General features: G+C 37.6%; 2 protein-coding genes across 3 annotated transcripts in view; one reads left to right on the forward strand and one right to left on the reverse strand.

Annotated features, from left to right (window-relative positions):
* The first annotated feature begins 255 nt into the window (after nucleotides 1-255).
* On the forward strand, nucleotides 256-2,488 carry bnip4 (BCL2 interacting protein 4). Its single transcript, XM_079248643.1, has 6 exons — nucleotides 256-412; nucleotides 743-914; nucleotides 1,052-1,112; nucleotides 1,408-1,514; nucleotides 1,836-1,985; nucleotides 2,350-2,488. The coding sequence occupies exons 1-6, from the start codon at nucleotides 370-372 to the stop codon at nucleotides 2,390-2,392; spliced, it is 576 nt and encodes a 191-aa protein (XP_079104769.1). The 5' UTR covers nucleotides 256-369; the 3' UTR covers nucleotides 2,393-2,488.
* Nucleotides 2,489-4,365: 1,877 nt separating this feature from the next.
* The window catches only part of LOC306762216 (serine/threonine-protein phosphatase 2A 55 kDa regulatory subunit B delta isoform), a gene marked incomplete at its 3' end in the record, with an annotated part of 113,709 nt that continues 103,251 nt past the window's right edge, over nucleotides 4,366-14,823 (reverse strand). For both annotated transcript variants that reach the window (XM_079248642.1, XM_079248641.1), the window contains exons 3-12: nucleotides 8,589-8,710; nucleotides 8,312-8,386; nucleotides 6,787-6,884; nucleotides 6,473-6,638; nucleotides 6,267-6,379; nucleotides 5,994-6,171; nucleotides 5,736-5,900; nucleotides 5,401-5,570; nucleotides 4,776-4,867; nucleotides 4,366-4,645 (exon numbers count right to left, since the gene is read on the reverse strand). In XM_079248642.1, the coding sequence (XP_079104768.1) occupies nucleotides 4,366-4,645; nucleotides 4,776-4,867; nucleotides 5,401-5,570; nucleotides 5,736-5,900; nucleotides 5,994-6,171; nucleotides 6,267-6,379; nucleotides 6,473-6,638; nucleotides 6,787-6,884; nucleotides 8,312-8,386; nucleotides 8,589-8,710 (1,459 nt within the window). The remainder of the gene's footprint in view (nucleotides 4,646-4,775; nucleotides 4,868-5,400; nucleotides 5,571-5,735; nucleotides 5,901-5,993; nucleotides 6,172-6,266; nucleotides 6,380-6,472; nucleotides 6,639-6,786; nucleotides 6,885-8,311; nucleotides 8,387-8,588; nucleotides 8,711-14,823) is intronic.

A 14,823-nucleotide genomic window follows, 5' to 3' on the forward strand; every position in this document is an offset into this window, starting at 1 on the left:
CAAGTGTATGGAACTACTGTAAATCTTCAAAACTGACAATAAATGTTGGCTGACATGAGCAAAGTGTGTGTATGTGCTGTTTAATTATAATTTAATAAATGTACAGCAACTACAGCTATGCTTTACCAGAACTTTTAAGGAAACGTGTCAGTGAGTACGCGCATGCGCGTCTTACTCTGACGTCAAACGCGAACTCAGGCTGCGTGAAGCGTCCCCTTCTTTCTGAGCCAATCCCGTTTAGGATAAACACAGTCTTGCGTCATTGTTATTGTGGCACTTAAAACCTCCAGCTGCTTATTGATATTTCGCCACCATTTCGTCAATGATAAGGCCTCTAAAACATTGACACTGCTAAATTACTCCAGTACAATGTCGCTTCAGAAGGACTTGCCATCTGACGAGAGTTTGCAAGGTAAATATCAGCAACATGGAGCTTATTGTTACAAAAACACGAGGTTACTAACGTTCAATCACTTGACGTAACCATATTCAGGCTATTCAGTTTTATAAAACTATATGTTACTTAGTAAATATACAGTCAGAACTTTAAGAATACGCAGGTTTTGAGTCTTTTCCCCCCCGGTTTAGATCAAAAGGCAGTGAAAGTCAAGGACAGCCCCAGATGTTTTTTTTTTTTTTTTTCTGTGCTATTGTTTACTTGGCCTACGTCATATTTGTTGTCGGTATACTCCATTGGTAGTGCCCAACAGTATTAATGTGTTAATACCGTTTTTAATTGAAGGTTCCTGGGTTGAGCTGCACTTCAGTGGGAATGGTTCGCAAGCTGCCAGCCATCGAGGAAGCCAGGAGCAAATCCCCACGTCCACCCAGGAGGGTGATCTGGAGAAAATGCTGCTAGAAGCCCAACATGAGTCAGGCAGGTCCAGCTCTAGAGGAAGCTCCCAATGCAACAGGTGAGTGCGAAGAGGAGAAGAACAGTTTATGTTTAATCTTTTGTTGTGAAATGTGTATTATTATTTAAAAAGAAACAAAAAAACAAAACAACAAAAAAAAAACTGTAAAGATGCATAAAGTCTGTCTGTATGTGCAGCCCACTCAGATCACAGACCCCACTTCTTCTGTGGAAAGGCTCAGAGGGAAACAGCTCCCAGGTATATTTATCATAGTCTTTCACAATGGATATTTTGACATGCCATTGCAGGTGTATTAATAACTGCATTCCACTGAGGGAAGTTTCCTCCTTTTGTACATGCAGACTCTTGCAATCTAACCATCAGCTATATTTTTACTCCAAATCCTCTCTTTCCTAATGTGACAGATACGCATGTATAGTAAACTGGGAGAAAATGGTTTTATTTCTTATGTTTTTGAGAATCACATTGTTTGTATAAGGTGACGGCCAAGCGGATCATCAGTTTGTTTTCATAATGCAAATTTGTGTTTCAGTCTGATGAAGATTTCCAAGAGAGGAGGCGGGAAGTAGAAAACCTGATGAAGAAAAATGCAGATTGGATCTGGGACTGGTCCAGTAGACCTGAGAACGATCCACCAAAGTAATGAGTCGTTTCTTTTTTACATAATTGCTTCAAGATTTAAGTCTGAATCATTGATGACGATGAGCTAGTACAATGAGAAGGTAATATTGGTAAGAAATATGGCAATAATTACATCCATGATAAAAGGAGAGAATAGGAAATTAACTCCACTAGTCTGGATTAGGCTAAGCATTGATACTTCACGATATGATTTGTAATAGCAGTTGGAGACTTTAGGATGATATCTGTTTGAGAAAAGGTGCGAGTATGACATTAAACTGGAACTCATTGATTTTTAATCTATTCTGAACAATGCAATATTAATGTGTTGCTCTGCAGGGAGTTCCTGCTGAAGTACCCTAAGCGCTCAAACTCTCTCAGCATAAGGAACACCAGCGTCATGAAGAAGGGAGGCATTCTCTCAGCTGACTTTCTGAAGCTTTTCCTTCCTTCATTAATCATTTCTCACATACTTGCTGTTGGCTTAGGGTAAGCAACATAATTACCTTCTATCTCTGAAATTCGGTGATGTCGTTATAAATTGGAGGAAAAAAACCCAAACACCAAAAACAAAACAGTTGGCCTACTATAGTTGCTGTTTTGTGCATGATTTGTTTTGTCACATAAATGTATAATGCAGATCTGTGAAATGAAGAGTAGACATTTTTGCTTAACTTTGCAAGATTATATATGCAAAAGACCTTCAAATCATCCATGAATAACCTCATAACTACCTAGGTATTGCAGAACATATTTATTCCAATTTATAAAAACATAGTTCAAGGAGAAAACTCAAGTTGTGATTGTCCAGCAGCATCTTGCATACTTAAATATACGCTATTCTGTTTTTCAGGATATATATTGGGAAGCGCCTGACTTCCCACAACACCTACTAAACAGTCGGTATCCTTCATATCCTTCATATGACCAGCTTGGCATGCCTTAAAATGGGACCCACTGAGGATCAACAGAGATTTGACCATGTGACATGGTCTAGTTTTGACTGAGTGCCCCACACCAGCACAGAGTTCAGGATCTGTCATTGATGTTTTGTGGTGTTAACCTCTAAAAACAATAATGTCCAATCCGCTACTCCTTGCTGTAATCCCTGGCCTGAAGATTGCTGTTCTGCTTCTTGATGCTCCTTAAAAATGCATGTTAGGGAACTTTTAAGTTGTTCCATGTTGCCTTTTGTGAATGAAATCATATTGAAGATTGTGCTTTTTTTTTTTTGTATGCGATGGAACAAGGGATTTGTGAGCATCCATGGGATCATTAGCTTAGATTATAAGCACATTGATGAATTGTGACTGTAAGAAAAATCATCTTTTAGCACAGTTGCTACAGATCTCATCCATCCATTGATGGGAAACATGCATGGCCCTGATTTATCAAGTAATCGTTTTAGGAAATCATGAAGTGGATCGTTTAACAGAAGTAAAACAAAACATGCAGATGAACACAATTAAAATTTTATTGAACTTTGGTCAAAATAATAAACAAGTGAATACATTGCCACCATGTTAGGAATCAATGGACAAAGACAATGCATTATGTGTGTTTTAACGTCATCAGTATATGTTTTGTGTATTCAACCTTCAATTCTGCATTCACAACTACAGAGATAAGATCCACATTTGCACTATGCGGCTCGAATTTAGGTGACATCCCTAATAAATGAATAAGGGCACATGTATGAGGCCTGTCTTTATTTCCTACTTATTACATGATTTGGAGGCACTATCACAAACTGTATGATGTGCAATTTTCCTCCTTTGTGTGTTTTCATAAGACAGCCACATATAGCAGCAGTGTATGAGGACATAACTCTATAAAATAGGATTTACAAATAATGCACATGAGGTTTGTAAAACATCTGGGGACATAACTTGTAGCTGTCAATGATAGAAATAGGTATTAAGGCTGCAGATTCCCTTTGTCCTGGACCCTATTCTTGTGCCACTCAGTTTCCAGCCTGCATCCTAAAACATCAAAAACAAGAACTTAATCTCTCGACACAAATGCGATCAGCTGTTATTTACGACAGTGGTTCTTAAACTGATAGCCCCAAATAGTATTTCCTTGACAAGTTTGCTTGAGATCTGCTCAAAAGACAGTGGTGTGACTGGACATTTTTCCACCTCTCTACAACATAAAAACATGCAAAGCAATAAACATGTTTTAATACATACTTCTAAATTTAAAAACACATCTGTAGTTTTAGTTTCTTTTATTATGTGGATGACAAGGTGTACTTGAGTAGATACAGTCAGTGAAAGTATGTCACCGTATTGACTGGGGTAAAATAAGAGAAGGGAAGGGAGGAAAAGAAACAAAGTCCACTTTCCAAATTCATGGCCTTTTCCACCAGTAGTTTGGCCTGAATACATGGCCAGTGGAGGGGGCGGGGGGGAATGTTAACAGCTGGGCTTATAGGCCATAAATCCGTGCTTCAGTGGGCCCAAAATCTTTGAAAGATGGATACAACCTTGACAAGACATCATTTTATGGACTTCCAAGAGTTCTGTCGTTAAATTGTGAAATGAAGGCTTAAAATGTCAACACAAACACCAACGTTCAAGAGTTTGACCTCGAGGGAGTGCCATTCCGTCAATTAGACCCGAATTGGGCTTTCTGGGTCAGGGGGCATGTTGATTGCCCTGGTGCCAAAGGCAAAAAACAACCTAAGCTCAGACTCAAAATAAAACAGGCCTATGGATCAACCTCCTGTGGCAAAAAAAGTAGACACGTGCTTTCGAATGCTTCACCAGGAGGACAACAAGGCTGTTTCTTCTTATACAGATAGACAAGTAGTAGGCTTAACTACACAGGTACGGTAAAAGCCCTATCCTCTGGAGCCCCAAATCTTCTAGTTGATTTTGTCCTGGAAAATGTACAAGTTGTTGGTGGCTGCCACAGCTATCACGTTATCTTTGGGGTGCCAGGCAGTGTGGAGGATCTTCTTGTTGAAGTCCAGGCTGTCCACGCTGATCTCATCCTTCTTCCTCTTGCCTCCGGTGGACACTTTACGTGGTTTGAGCGTAGCCCGTGGTTTGCTGCTCTCCCGGGACGCCTCCAGTGTGATGTCCCACCGGGTGTTGCGGTCAAACATTCGGAAGAAGTTGTTGTAGGAGCCGGTCATGATGGCACTAAGGGAAAGAGCACATTAAATGATTGCCTGGACTACAACTTGCCAAGACTATTACAACTAACGGATAAACCAGACAGTTGTGTAACACGAAGAAGTAGCTTCTCTGTGAAAACAGGAAACAGACTTACCTGTCACTGCCATTCCAGCAGCACTCAAACTTGTCAAAGATGCAGTCGTTTTCATACAAAGAGCAGAGTTTACTGCGAAGGTATTCGTGGACCTGAAATAAAACACATCACTACATCTTAACATTTGCTTCATGCAGCTATGTGAAAATCCTAAGTGTTGAATGCTTTGTATGGCTTACAAAATACTTGTTTGTCTGCATATCTAACCCACTTCTTTTTCATTTAAACTTCAGTGAATGGTGACATTTCTTTTTTCTTCTTCTTTTTTTTTATTATAAATGAAAGCACTTTCAGATTACATGGTCATAAACACCTTTGAGGCAATATTCTTTTTCTGAGTCACAAGGAGCTGGCATCTCATCTCTCCTTTTTTTCTTCTTCATTCAATTTGGAAAGAACTTTTGGTTTTATATAAATTTCATTGCTGGCTTTAGGAAAAGATTTTCATCCACAATGTCTACATATAAAGAAACAATAATAATAGGAATGCAATTTTACAGGCAGATGAGAGCCTGTAATGTAAGTTGCTACAAGGTGCTTATTTACACATTAATTTTGTATTAAATGTTAATCATCTTGCTAATAGTCGTTACATCTGAATCCAATAATAGAAATGTTTTTGCACCTGATACGTCTCCACTGGCCTGTTCTCCATGTTCAGGTCCCAAACTTTGACGGAGAGGTAGTCACGTGTCATCATGTAGCGTCCGCTGTGACTAAACTTCACGTCTGAGATGGAGGAGATAATCTCAGAGAAAAAGGACCGGCTGCTTGGATCCTCAGGTTCCTCAAAGACTACATGAAACAGAGAGAGAGAAATTGTTCACTATTCTTTTTAACCAGCAGTAAGTAAACCAAGTACTCTCAATCTAAGTAATGTTATCAAAATTTCAATGAATGAATTTCCTACTGCAGGAGAGATGTGGTTAAATCCTGCAGAAATACAAGGGAGGTACTCACACTTTGAGTGCCTATCGCAGAGCGCTGCTGCTCGCATGTCACACAGGCGAATGGTGCCTTTGCTACTGCTGTACACGAATACATTGCATTGGTGTGGATGGCACTCAGCAGCTGTGATTACTTCTGTCAGTTCCTCCATGTTGGCGGGCTTGATGTCTACAATATCTGAGAACACACTGTTAAGGAACTGGTGGTCTTAGGTTTCAAAAATGACACAGAGCAAACTGTTCAATATCTATTTTCCTACAAAAAGGATACTAAAACTTCTGTCTGTGATTTCCAAGTGCCATAGATTTATTCTTAGGTCATCTGCAGAGAGGTAAGTTTCATGATCACTATTTACAGAAATGGAATTAATGTGATAGGTGTGCGCATTTGCAAAGATCCTCCGGGGGCTTGCTTCTACCATGAGATCCATTGGCATCAGTACTGGTACCTGAAACACACAATGCACGCTCTTACAGAAAACCGCTACATTTTCATCGTTCATTATGATCAGATACGAAGCAGCTCGAGTGCGGTTTCACGTACCCGTAAAGAGGTGATTCTAAAGGGATCTCGGAGTCGTCCATCTTCATCTTTCAGGTTGTAACCTTCTGCTCGTTTATCTCTTTCACTTATTTTCCACAATTTGATAGTTTTATCTGACAAATAAAATTTAACAATGTAGCTGAGTGACAATTTCAGACGCTTATACAGAGAAATGATTGACAGATAATAAAAAAAAAAACTCTTACCGTTTGTTGAAAGTAGAAAGTGAGCAGCATTTTGTTGGGGTAGCCATCTTATTTTATTAATTTTTTCCTCAATTTCTAAACTTTTCAAATAGTCAAATTCTGGCTCATGACTCTGAAAAGTGCTATAGACATTGTACTCCCCACGCAGGTGTGGACGATTCTTAGACTGAAAAAAATAAAATAAAAAAGACATTAGAACATACATTTAAATGAATCACATGGGTATTTTTTTTTACCCGGCCATAAAAAAACACTTCTGACAAAACAAACCTACTGTCTCTGTTATTCAGAAGAAGAAGAAAAAATAATCCTACCTCCTGTTCATGTTGAAATATCACTACTCGGCCTCCTTTGTCTCCAGTTGCAAGTAATTCTCCAGAATAGTTAAACTCAACAGTTGAAATTATGTCGGCTGAAAACAGACACAAATCAGAGTGAATTCTAATTAACAGCTTTAACTTTGTCACGATAGTTAACTGAAGACCCTGACTCAACTTGCACACAAAATCATTGTAACATTTAACAGCAAAGTTTGAGTAAATTGAACTGTGGTTATAGATATCAATGTCATTTGGACTATTCTTAAAAACTTAGTCATCTCTCAAAATTTTCTAGCATTCTGGTCACTCAAATAATGAAAAGACATCTGTGATTTACATTGAACTTATCAAAATTGCAGCTGCGGTTATCTCAAACCGCTCTTACATTATTATGAAAGACTTCCTATGATATTCTGGCCCAGCAAAGCATTTCAATAGCATCAGCAGACGCAATGATGCTTACTGTACACATACACACATACAAAAAGTTTAAAATGGCCCCAAGCAGCCATGGCCTCTAACTACAGATATCCACCAATGTCATTTTGCCCAGTTAAAAGTCAAATACAGGAAAGCAGCACATTTTACCTGGACACAGTGAATGTTATAAAGCTAAAATATATATTATTGATATATATATATTTATATATGATGAAGCATGTTTCTTTCACTATAACTACATCATTCTAAGCAGTGAAGCTTTGATTTGAGATGCTGTAAATGAACAACGTAGACATCGAATGGAGGGGGAAACAGAGGTTTCTTGAGAAGAAATACAGACTAACCAGAACTTAACTGTGAATATCTGAAGCTGCAGTTCAACATGCCATGGCTCTCTATCAAACATTTAATTAGAGAGTGGTGAACACAAATGAAAACTAAGACTTTATCATTTAATATTTGAGATTTCTTGAACTTCTAACCAAACAGCTTTTTTCCTGTTTCTGAACATCACCATAAACCAAAATGAGCTCATTTGGCCTTTTAGGAATACCATGGCTTAATCACTAAAAATGCTCAGATTTAGCACACGATGGCAAAATTCATACAAGCAGGTGAAATCATGAAAAAGGCGAACTGCATTACATGGATCTGCCGTACATGCCTGAATTAGTTACCAAATACAGGAAGTGCCAGCCATTATTATAAGATACCGACAGCTGAATACACACAAGTGCGATCATTCAAGTATGAATGAAAACAAGTCATGATGTCACTCCACAATTTATGGACGCAGCACATTGACGTCATGGACACGGTCGCTCCCCTTTAATAGTTTAGCTCCCAACTAGCATCCAGCTAGTTAGCGGCATTCGGCATTTTAATGGGGAAGGGCGTTTGCGCAGCTGATCCACAAACAGGCTTAAACTAGTCGCGACAGCTGTCTTTCAGTAAAGCCTGTGCGTTCATCTATCGACAGCTATCGTGCATCTCACGTGAAGCCCACAACAGAACCCATCATCAAACCATCTTGCTAAGTCGTTTTAGCCTAGCCGCCGAGCTAACGTTCGCTACATACCTTCCGCAACATCTTCATCTATGGCTCCTTTCACTTGAGAGAAACACCACTGAAAATCATTTCCTCCTGCAACTCCTGTAAAAAAAAGAACAAAGCGTCAGTTTGCTTCTCATTCACATTTTCCCCCTTGGCGGCAAAATGACCCGATAGTGACACAGTTTGACAAGTTAGCTCGCCAGAGCTAGCGTGGGTTAGCTAACTTGCAGAATCAGGCCATCACACACACACCAAGAGAGGTGGATCCCTTTCCTCCTTCTTTTTAAAAAAAGTAGCTTACCCGCCATTGCTTCATTTAGCAGCTCTTGATGTACACAGCTTCCAAATATCCAACCAACCAATGCGGCTTGCTCGGAGAGAAAGATAGCATCCAAAATCAGTGTGAAGACTCGGGATCCAGATCTGTCAAGACCACGGAAATTATCCGTGATTTTTTTTTTCTTCCAAAATGGCGCACGGTACATGGAGAAATGACGTCATGCACACATGCCACATCCTGGCTCCATCCATCCTCCTGTGCATCACTTTATTACATATGATTTTAGTCTGGACCTTCCGTGGACTCCACTTTATTTAATAGGAATGCATGTTAAAAACCTGATTATTGTCTCTTTAAAAAAAAAAAAAAACAAACAAAACAACTAAGCCTTATTCTGATTAATCCGACAATAACATTGCGAAAATTGTGTAGTTCTTTAACATTTAAAGTAAACAAAAATAATTCAGATAATTAACAACATGGTCATTTTTCTTACATGTTGTCACAAGAGAGATATGTTGAACTGATGTTATAATTATGATTAATGTAAAACACATGTCGTAGGCTACACGTTAGCCTTTAAATTAGTCTATCAATTTAAAATTATTATAACATTTTTTATTATTAAATATGAAGTATCATCTTTGTGTGAGATATCACTTCAAAATATTTTACAGAAGTGGGTGGCCCTGCTTGTATTGGACGGTCAGATAGTGACATCTAGTGGTAAAAGTATGGTATGACAATCCAATTCATCCAGATTGGGTTCGCCTCCAATTACCACGCTGACAGAAAAGTAAGGCATTTTATGTAGGAATACTCTGTCATAATCCTTTTAAATATCTTGAAAAAAAAGAAGAAAATTTTTAAATGTAAAGGGGCCATTGGCCAAAATAAAAGTTACATAGCTTATCCACTTGCAACATAACTAGATCTATGTCACCTATTTGGGAAATGATTGTGAGATTCTTGAGTCCTCACCCTGGTTAAGACTTGTTGTCTTAGATAAATACGCCTAACATATAGTTAATGTTGGTATTACAATATTTTTAAAACACAATAAGGAGGAAAGATTATATTTATTCACATTGGTGACTAATTTTAGCACAGGTAAGCTGCACTGCAAACTATTTTCTCCATTTAACTGTCCAAACTACTCAAAATTGTGCCACCCAAGCTCAGTTTTTGTGGATGTGGCATTTAAAAACAGCTTAATGTCATAAAATGTAATAATTCACCCAACACATTTTTAATAATATTTGATTTCCTGACAAACACATCTATAACATGACTTAGAACAGCAAAATAAAACAAAAAAAAAAAAAAAAAACCCACACACAAAAAACAGCTACAGTGGATACAACTTTCCGTTAAACCGAAGTCCCCTCAATCTATGTGCAGTTATACTAATGAGGGCAAGCAGTTTTTATAACAGTTAAGAAAAAAGGTTTTAATTTCATTCATCAGGAGCAGAAAAAATGGGACAGTTATTACTATTAATACATCCCCTCTGATTTCATGTCCCACACACCTTTAATTCACCCTACAAATAACACATCTACAGATGACATGACATTTGTGCTTCTATAAGAGATATACACACAGGTACAATATCTATCTATCTATCTATCTATCTATCTATCTATCTATCTATCTATCTATCTATCTATATCTCTCTCTTTATATATATATATATATATATATATATATATATATATATATATATATATATATATATATATATATATATATATATATATATATATATATACATATGAGGTCCTTGTTTGACTTTTCAGAAGTGATTAGTATGCACATAAATGGTGTGTTTTCTATGAACTGCTGCACTATATATAATATGTATATATATATATATATATATATATATATATATATATATATATATATATATATATATATATATATATATATATATATATGTATATATGCTATATGTATATGTATATGTATGTATGTATAGTGTGTATGTCTGTACAAAAGTAGACTTTTAATTTTTTTTAGAAAAATAAACTTTTCAGATACTCTGCTAAAATCTGCCTAAATGTATTTATGTTTTCTACCTCTCAGCATTGTGGTGTCTTTTTTAGATTTTTACTTATTAAGTATTCTCTGGAGAGAGAGTGTTTCTATGAACTGGGAATTATATGGTTGTCTGTTGGGGTTCATTTAGCTACTTAAAAAAAAAAAGCCACATTCAAAAAAAAAAATGAGGAAACAAAAGCTGAAAAAAATGTAAGAGTATGTGATATCTGGGCCATATTTGAGGAGATAAAAAGCACAGTTGCTCCTTTGAGTGCAGCAGTTGATAGAAAACACACTATTTATGTGCATACTAATCACTTCTGAAAAGTCAAACAAGGACCTCTGTTGGCTCAATTCTTGATTTTATTTCACATATTTTGAAGCTACCTAATTTTGTCATAACTTTTTAACTGTTATCTTCAGTTTAAAAATCATACAGGGTTATTATGGCCATATATTTCTTTTGTTATATAGCATGAATTTATTTCAGCAGAGCGTCCTGAAGATGTTGAGACAAAGGATAAGAGTACATGCTGAAAAGACCTGTACCGCACCTGACCAAATTCTTCACCCAGTATCTCCCAAGCTATGCATTTTTCTCATCAATCATAGTGAGTCCCATGGCAAGAAGCAGAGCAAAGGCCTGAAGGTTAGGCACACAGATTCACACACACACACACACACACACACACACACACACACTAACATGCAGCTATCCTTATTAGGACATGCCGTTGACTTCCATTCACTGTGTTGAGTGTAACCCAAACCTCAGCCCTAACCAGAACTTTAACCTTAAGTACAATTTGTTGATAAATAGATTAAAAGAGAGGCCGAAAGAAGGAAAAGACTGAAGAAAACACAGTGAAAGTTATGCATTTGATAAGTATTTGAATGCAGTTAAATACACAACAACCTATACTGATCACATTTTAGTTTTAGTCCCACAAAAAGATGCATAACAGTTACTACTGTCCACATGTTCAAAATGTTATGTACCAATAAAGGTACAGCAATTTTCAGAGGGTTGTAAAAGGAAGCTTTCAGATAATGAGATGCAAACTCATGAATGCACGTGAGCCTAACACAAGCCAGTCATGACTGACTTTGCTTGTCAAACCTACTGCACAGCGTTGAGTTGGATAAGACATGGAATTGATTTCTTGTGTATTAGCATGTGGTTTAATAAAACCTCTCAGAACCTTCTATTTTCCTTTAAATCTTTTTCAGAATAAAGTTGACATGAGTCAATCAATGTCATGCAACGTAAAATGTAAGCATTACGTCAACTTGCTGAAAGTAGGCTTGAACAGTTCTTGGAAGCTTTAAAACGTAGCAGTTTTTACAGCGTTTAAACATGTATAATGGTTACATCTTTTTAGTTGTTTTGTTGCTGTGAAGTAATACAGATTCTGAAGTGAAACTGTGCTGGATGTGGGAAGGTCAGCTTTACACGATCTGCCGACGGCTCACCAAAGTTGTGTTGGGTTATTGTTTTAAGAGCTTGACTCTCAGAAACACAATTGACTTTTCCATGAACCAAATGTTTTTGTATTTTAGCTGATTTCAACTTCTGGCTACAGCTGTAGTATAGCTGTGTGATGGGATACATATTGCACTACACTACACTACACTAAGAACCAAATCAGAGTGAAAAATACTAAATACTGTTTTCTTCAATAAGAAGATGTTATTTAAAGATCAGCTTTTACTCTTCCTTGATTTTTGTTGCATTTTTATTCCGAGCATGCTACAAATTAGAGTAAGCTGCTACTAGGACTTTACTATGTAAATAAAAACCAAAGAAATGCTTTCTATTTAGACTCAATAAAATGTTTGAAGGAGGGCTAATTTGCAGTTTAATAAACTGCATTGCTTAATTGTTGTGTATATTTGATTCTTTACTTTTTTTTTTTTTTTTTTTTTTACACAAATCCAATGTTTTGGCTGTGACTGTGTGTGTGTGTGTGCGTGCTGTAGCTTCATCAGGTATAAGGAGAGGTGTTGACTTTATTCCGAGCCTCCAGTAACACCACTGACTCTGATAGTTCCCCATCCCTGTGGGAATTCATTATAAGACAGCTAGAGGCTGCTTGTGGATGGTTACTGTGCTGCCCGTATGTTAACTTGTCGCTATTGCGCAAGGCAAACATGTGGTGCAGCTGCTTTCTCTGGCTGTGGGCAACCTGGAGAGATTGATTGGTGAGCCTTCTGTTTTATCCAGGATCAGGGCCACATTCAGTAGACATGGTGCCTCCGGAGAAGCAGCCATTTTCCCCAGAAAATATAGCTCATTACCAGCACAGACAAAATGAAGGTGTATTGACTTTCTTACATCTTACAACACACCTATTCCTGGACCATTGAACAACAAGCACTTGTTATCCTGGAAATCTTTGCTTCACTGAATTCGCAGCTGGACAAAAAAAGCAATTGAGATTTTAATATGTGCCAAGTTTCTTTTGACATAATCTGAAGCAATCACTGTCCTCATCTGTTTTGGGTTGAATGTTACACATAGAGGAATGAAAGCAAATACCCATACACTTTCATTTACGCCCAACACACACACAAACATAGCCCTACCCCCACATTTGGTCCATCAGACAGTTTTTAACACAAACCATTGGCCAGCGGATGTGTCTGCTCTGCTCAAGGGCATAAGCTCTGTCCAGACCCTCAGTCTTTACTCTCTCTCTCTCTTTCGCTCTCTCTCTCTCTTTCACACACACACACACACACACACACACACAAACAGCAAAGACAAACACAATCAATTATTCAAGACTCTTGTTTTGGCTCATATATGTGTGTGTGCGCGTATGTGTGTGGTTTTCTTTCTTTCTTTTTCCTTTTTTTTTTTTTTTTTTTTTTTTTTTTTTTTTTTAACATTATTTCAGTACTGTTGTATCTATAGCATCTTCTGGCATCCTAACAGCCAGCAGGCCAGATGAGGGAAACATGAGGTCTGATGACTTGAGGTCCGTGTACGTCTTTGTAATTTAGATGGCAGAGTGTAATTTGCATGCACAGCCTTCAACGTTGTCTCATTGTCTGGAGGAGATTATCCTCGCAGCTCTCCACAACTGAGGGCTGTCAGAGACCTGGCTTGGAAAGCAAACCTTTGTCTCCTTGTTTATTTCCTCCCCATGAGTGAATATTTTCTTTTTTTAATGCAGTCATTTAATACAGTGAAGCCTTGCTGTATTAAATAATCTGTGCAAACTGTCCTCCACTTTCTTTATTTCTTTATTACTTTCTGCTCTTATTGCCTCCATGTGTGAGCGGCCGTGTTTCCAACACAATTTGTTTTATGCACACTTTCATTCTTCAGTGTGCAAATCTGTGCACTAGATGGCACTATGGCACTTATTATTCAGTGCTGGTAGCTTATTTCCATTTCGTGGGGATAAACGTGTGTGCTGCTGACAAAAGTCATGATCACAAACAGCTTGTTTTCCCTGAGCTGATACTGTTAGTAGCATAAAGAACCCCATACCCACTCATGTGCATTCATTAACTGTTTTGACCTTAAGCCCAAAGCAATTGTTAGAATTTCAACAACTTAAGTTTCTATGAAATATATTCATTTAAAATTTAAAAAAAAAAAAGTAAAAAAAAAAAATCCAAACTGGGCTGGTGTAGACCATTAAAGTTTTCAACTGAACTCCACGTCTGCTCTAACTTGACAGATACAAGTTGCTTTTTTTTTTTTTTTTTGAAAGGCTGAACTGAACATCAAACAGAGCACACACTCCTGAATCAATGAAAACAGAAAAGAATTACTTTGTAGGGATGTATTAGATGTGAATCCTTGCAGTGATGATGTCCTTGTAACAGATCATGTTGTAAATAAGATGGGTTAAATTGCACTTGTAGCTTCCCTTCAAACAGTCAGCCTGATTCTCTCAGGGGGGACAAGAGAGTGCTGCAGACTCTTCCTCTAATAACGATAGACAATGAGATCCCAGCTCATAACGTAGGCCTTCACTATATAGAACAAGTAGTGGGGGCTTAGCAGCTAATAAAGTGGCAAGTCTTCAAATCCATGTCAGAAGAGCAGAGCGCCACAGGGACCTTTCATAACACTTGTATGTGCAGGTTCTATTGCAGTGTAAAGGTTACACATCCACATTGTACTGATCTAACCTGATGAATTGCCTTAAGCCCCACAAATTTCAAGGCTGTGTTTCTTACTTAAAGAAGCAGAACT

This window comes from Telmatherina bonti, assembly GCF_933228915.1.
Source record: "Telmatherina bonti genome assembly, chromosome: 11".
In the NCBI taxonomy this organism is placed as follows: Eukaryota; Metazoa; Chordata; class Actinopteri; order Atheriniformes; family Telmatherinidae; genus Telmatherina; species Telmatherina bonti.

What these genes read in the sequence shown, in the direction of transcription:
- bnip4 (XM_079248643.1), top strand. Translation starts at nt 370, where the DNA reads ATGTCGCTTCAGAAGGACTTGCCATCTGACGAGAGTTTGCAAG. An exon ending in GGAAGCTCCCAATGCAACAG is followed by an intron (nt 915 to 1,051) that starts GTGAGTGCGAAG and finishes CTGTATGTGCAG; the next exon opens with CCCACTCAGATCACAGACCC. An exon ending in ATACTTGCTGTTGGCTTAGG is followed by an intron (nt 1,986 to 2,349) that starts GTAAGCAACATA and finishes TCTGTTTTTCAG; the next exon opens with GATATATATTGGGAAGCGCC.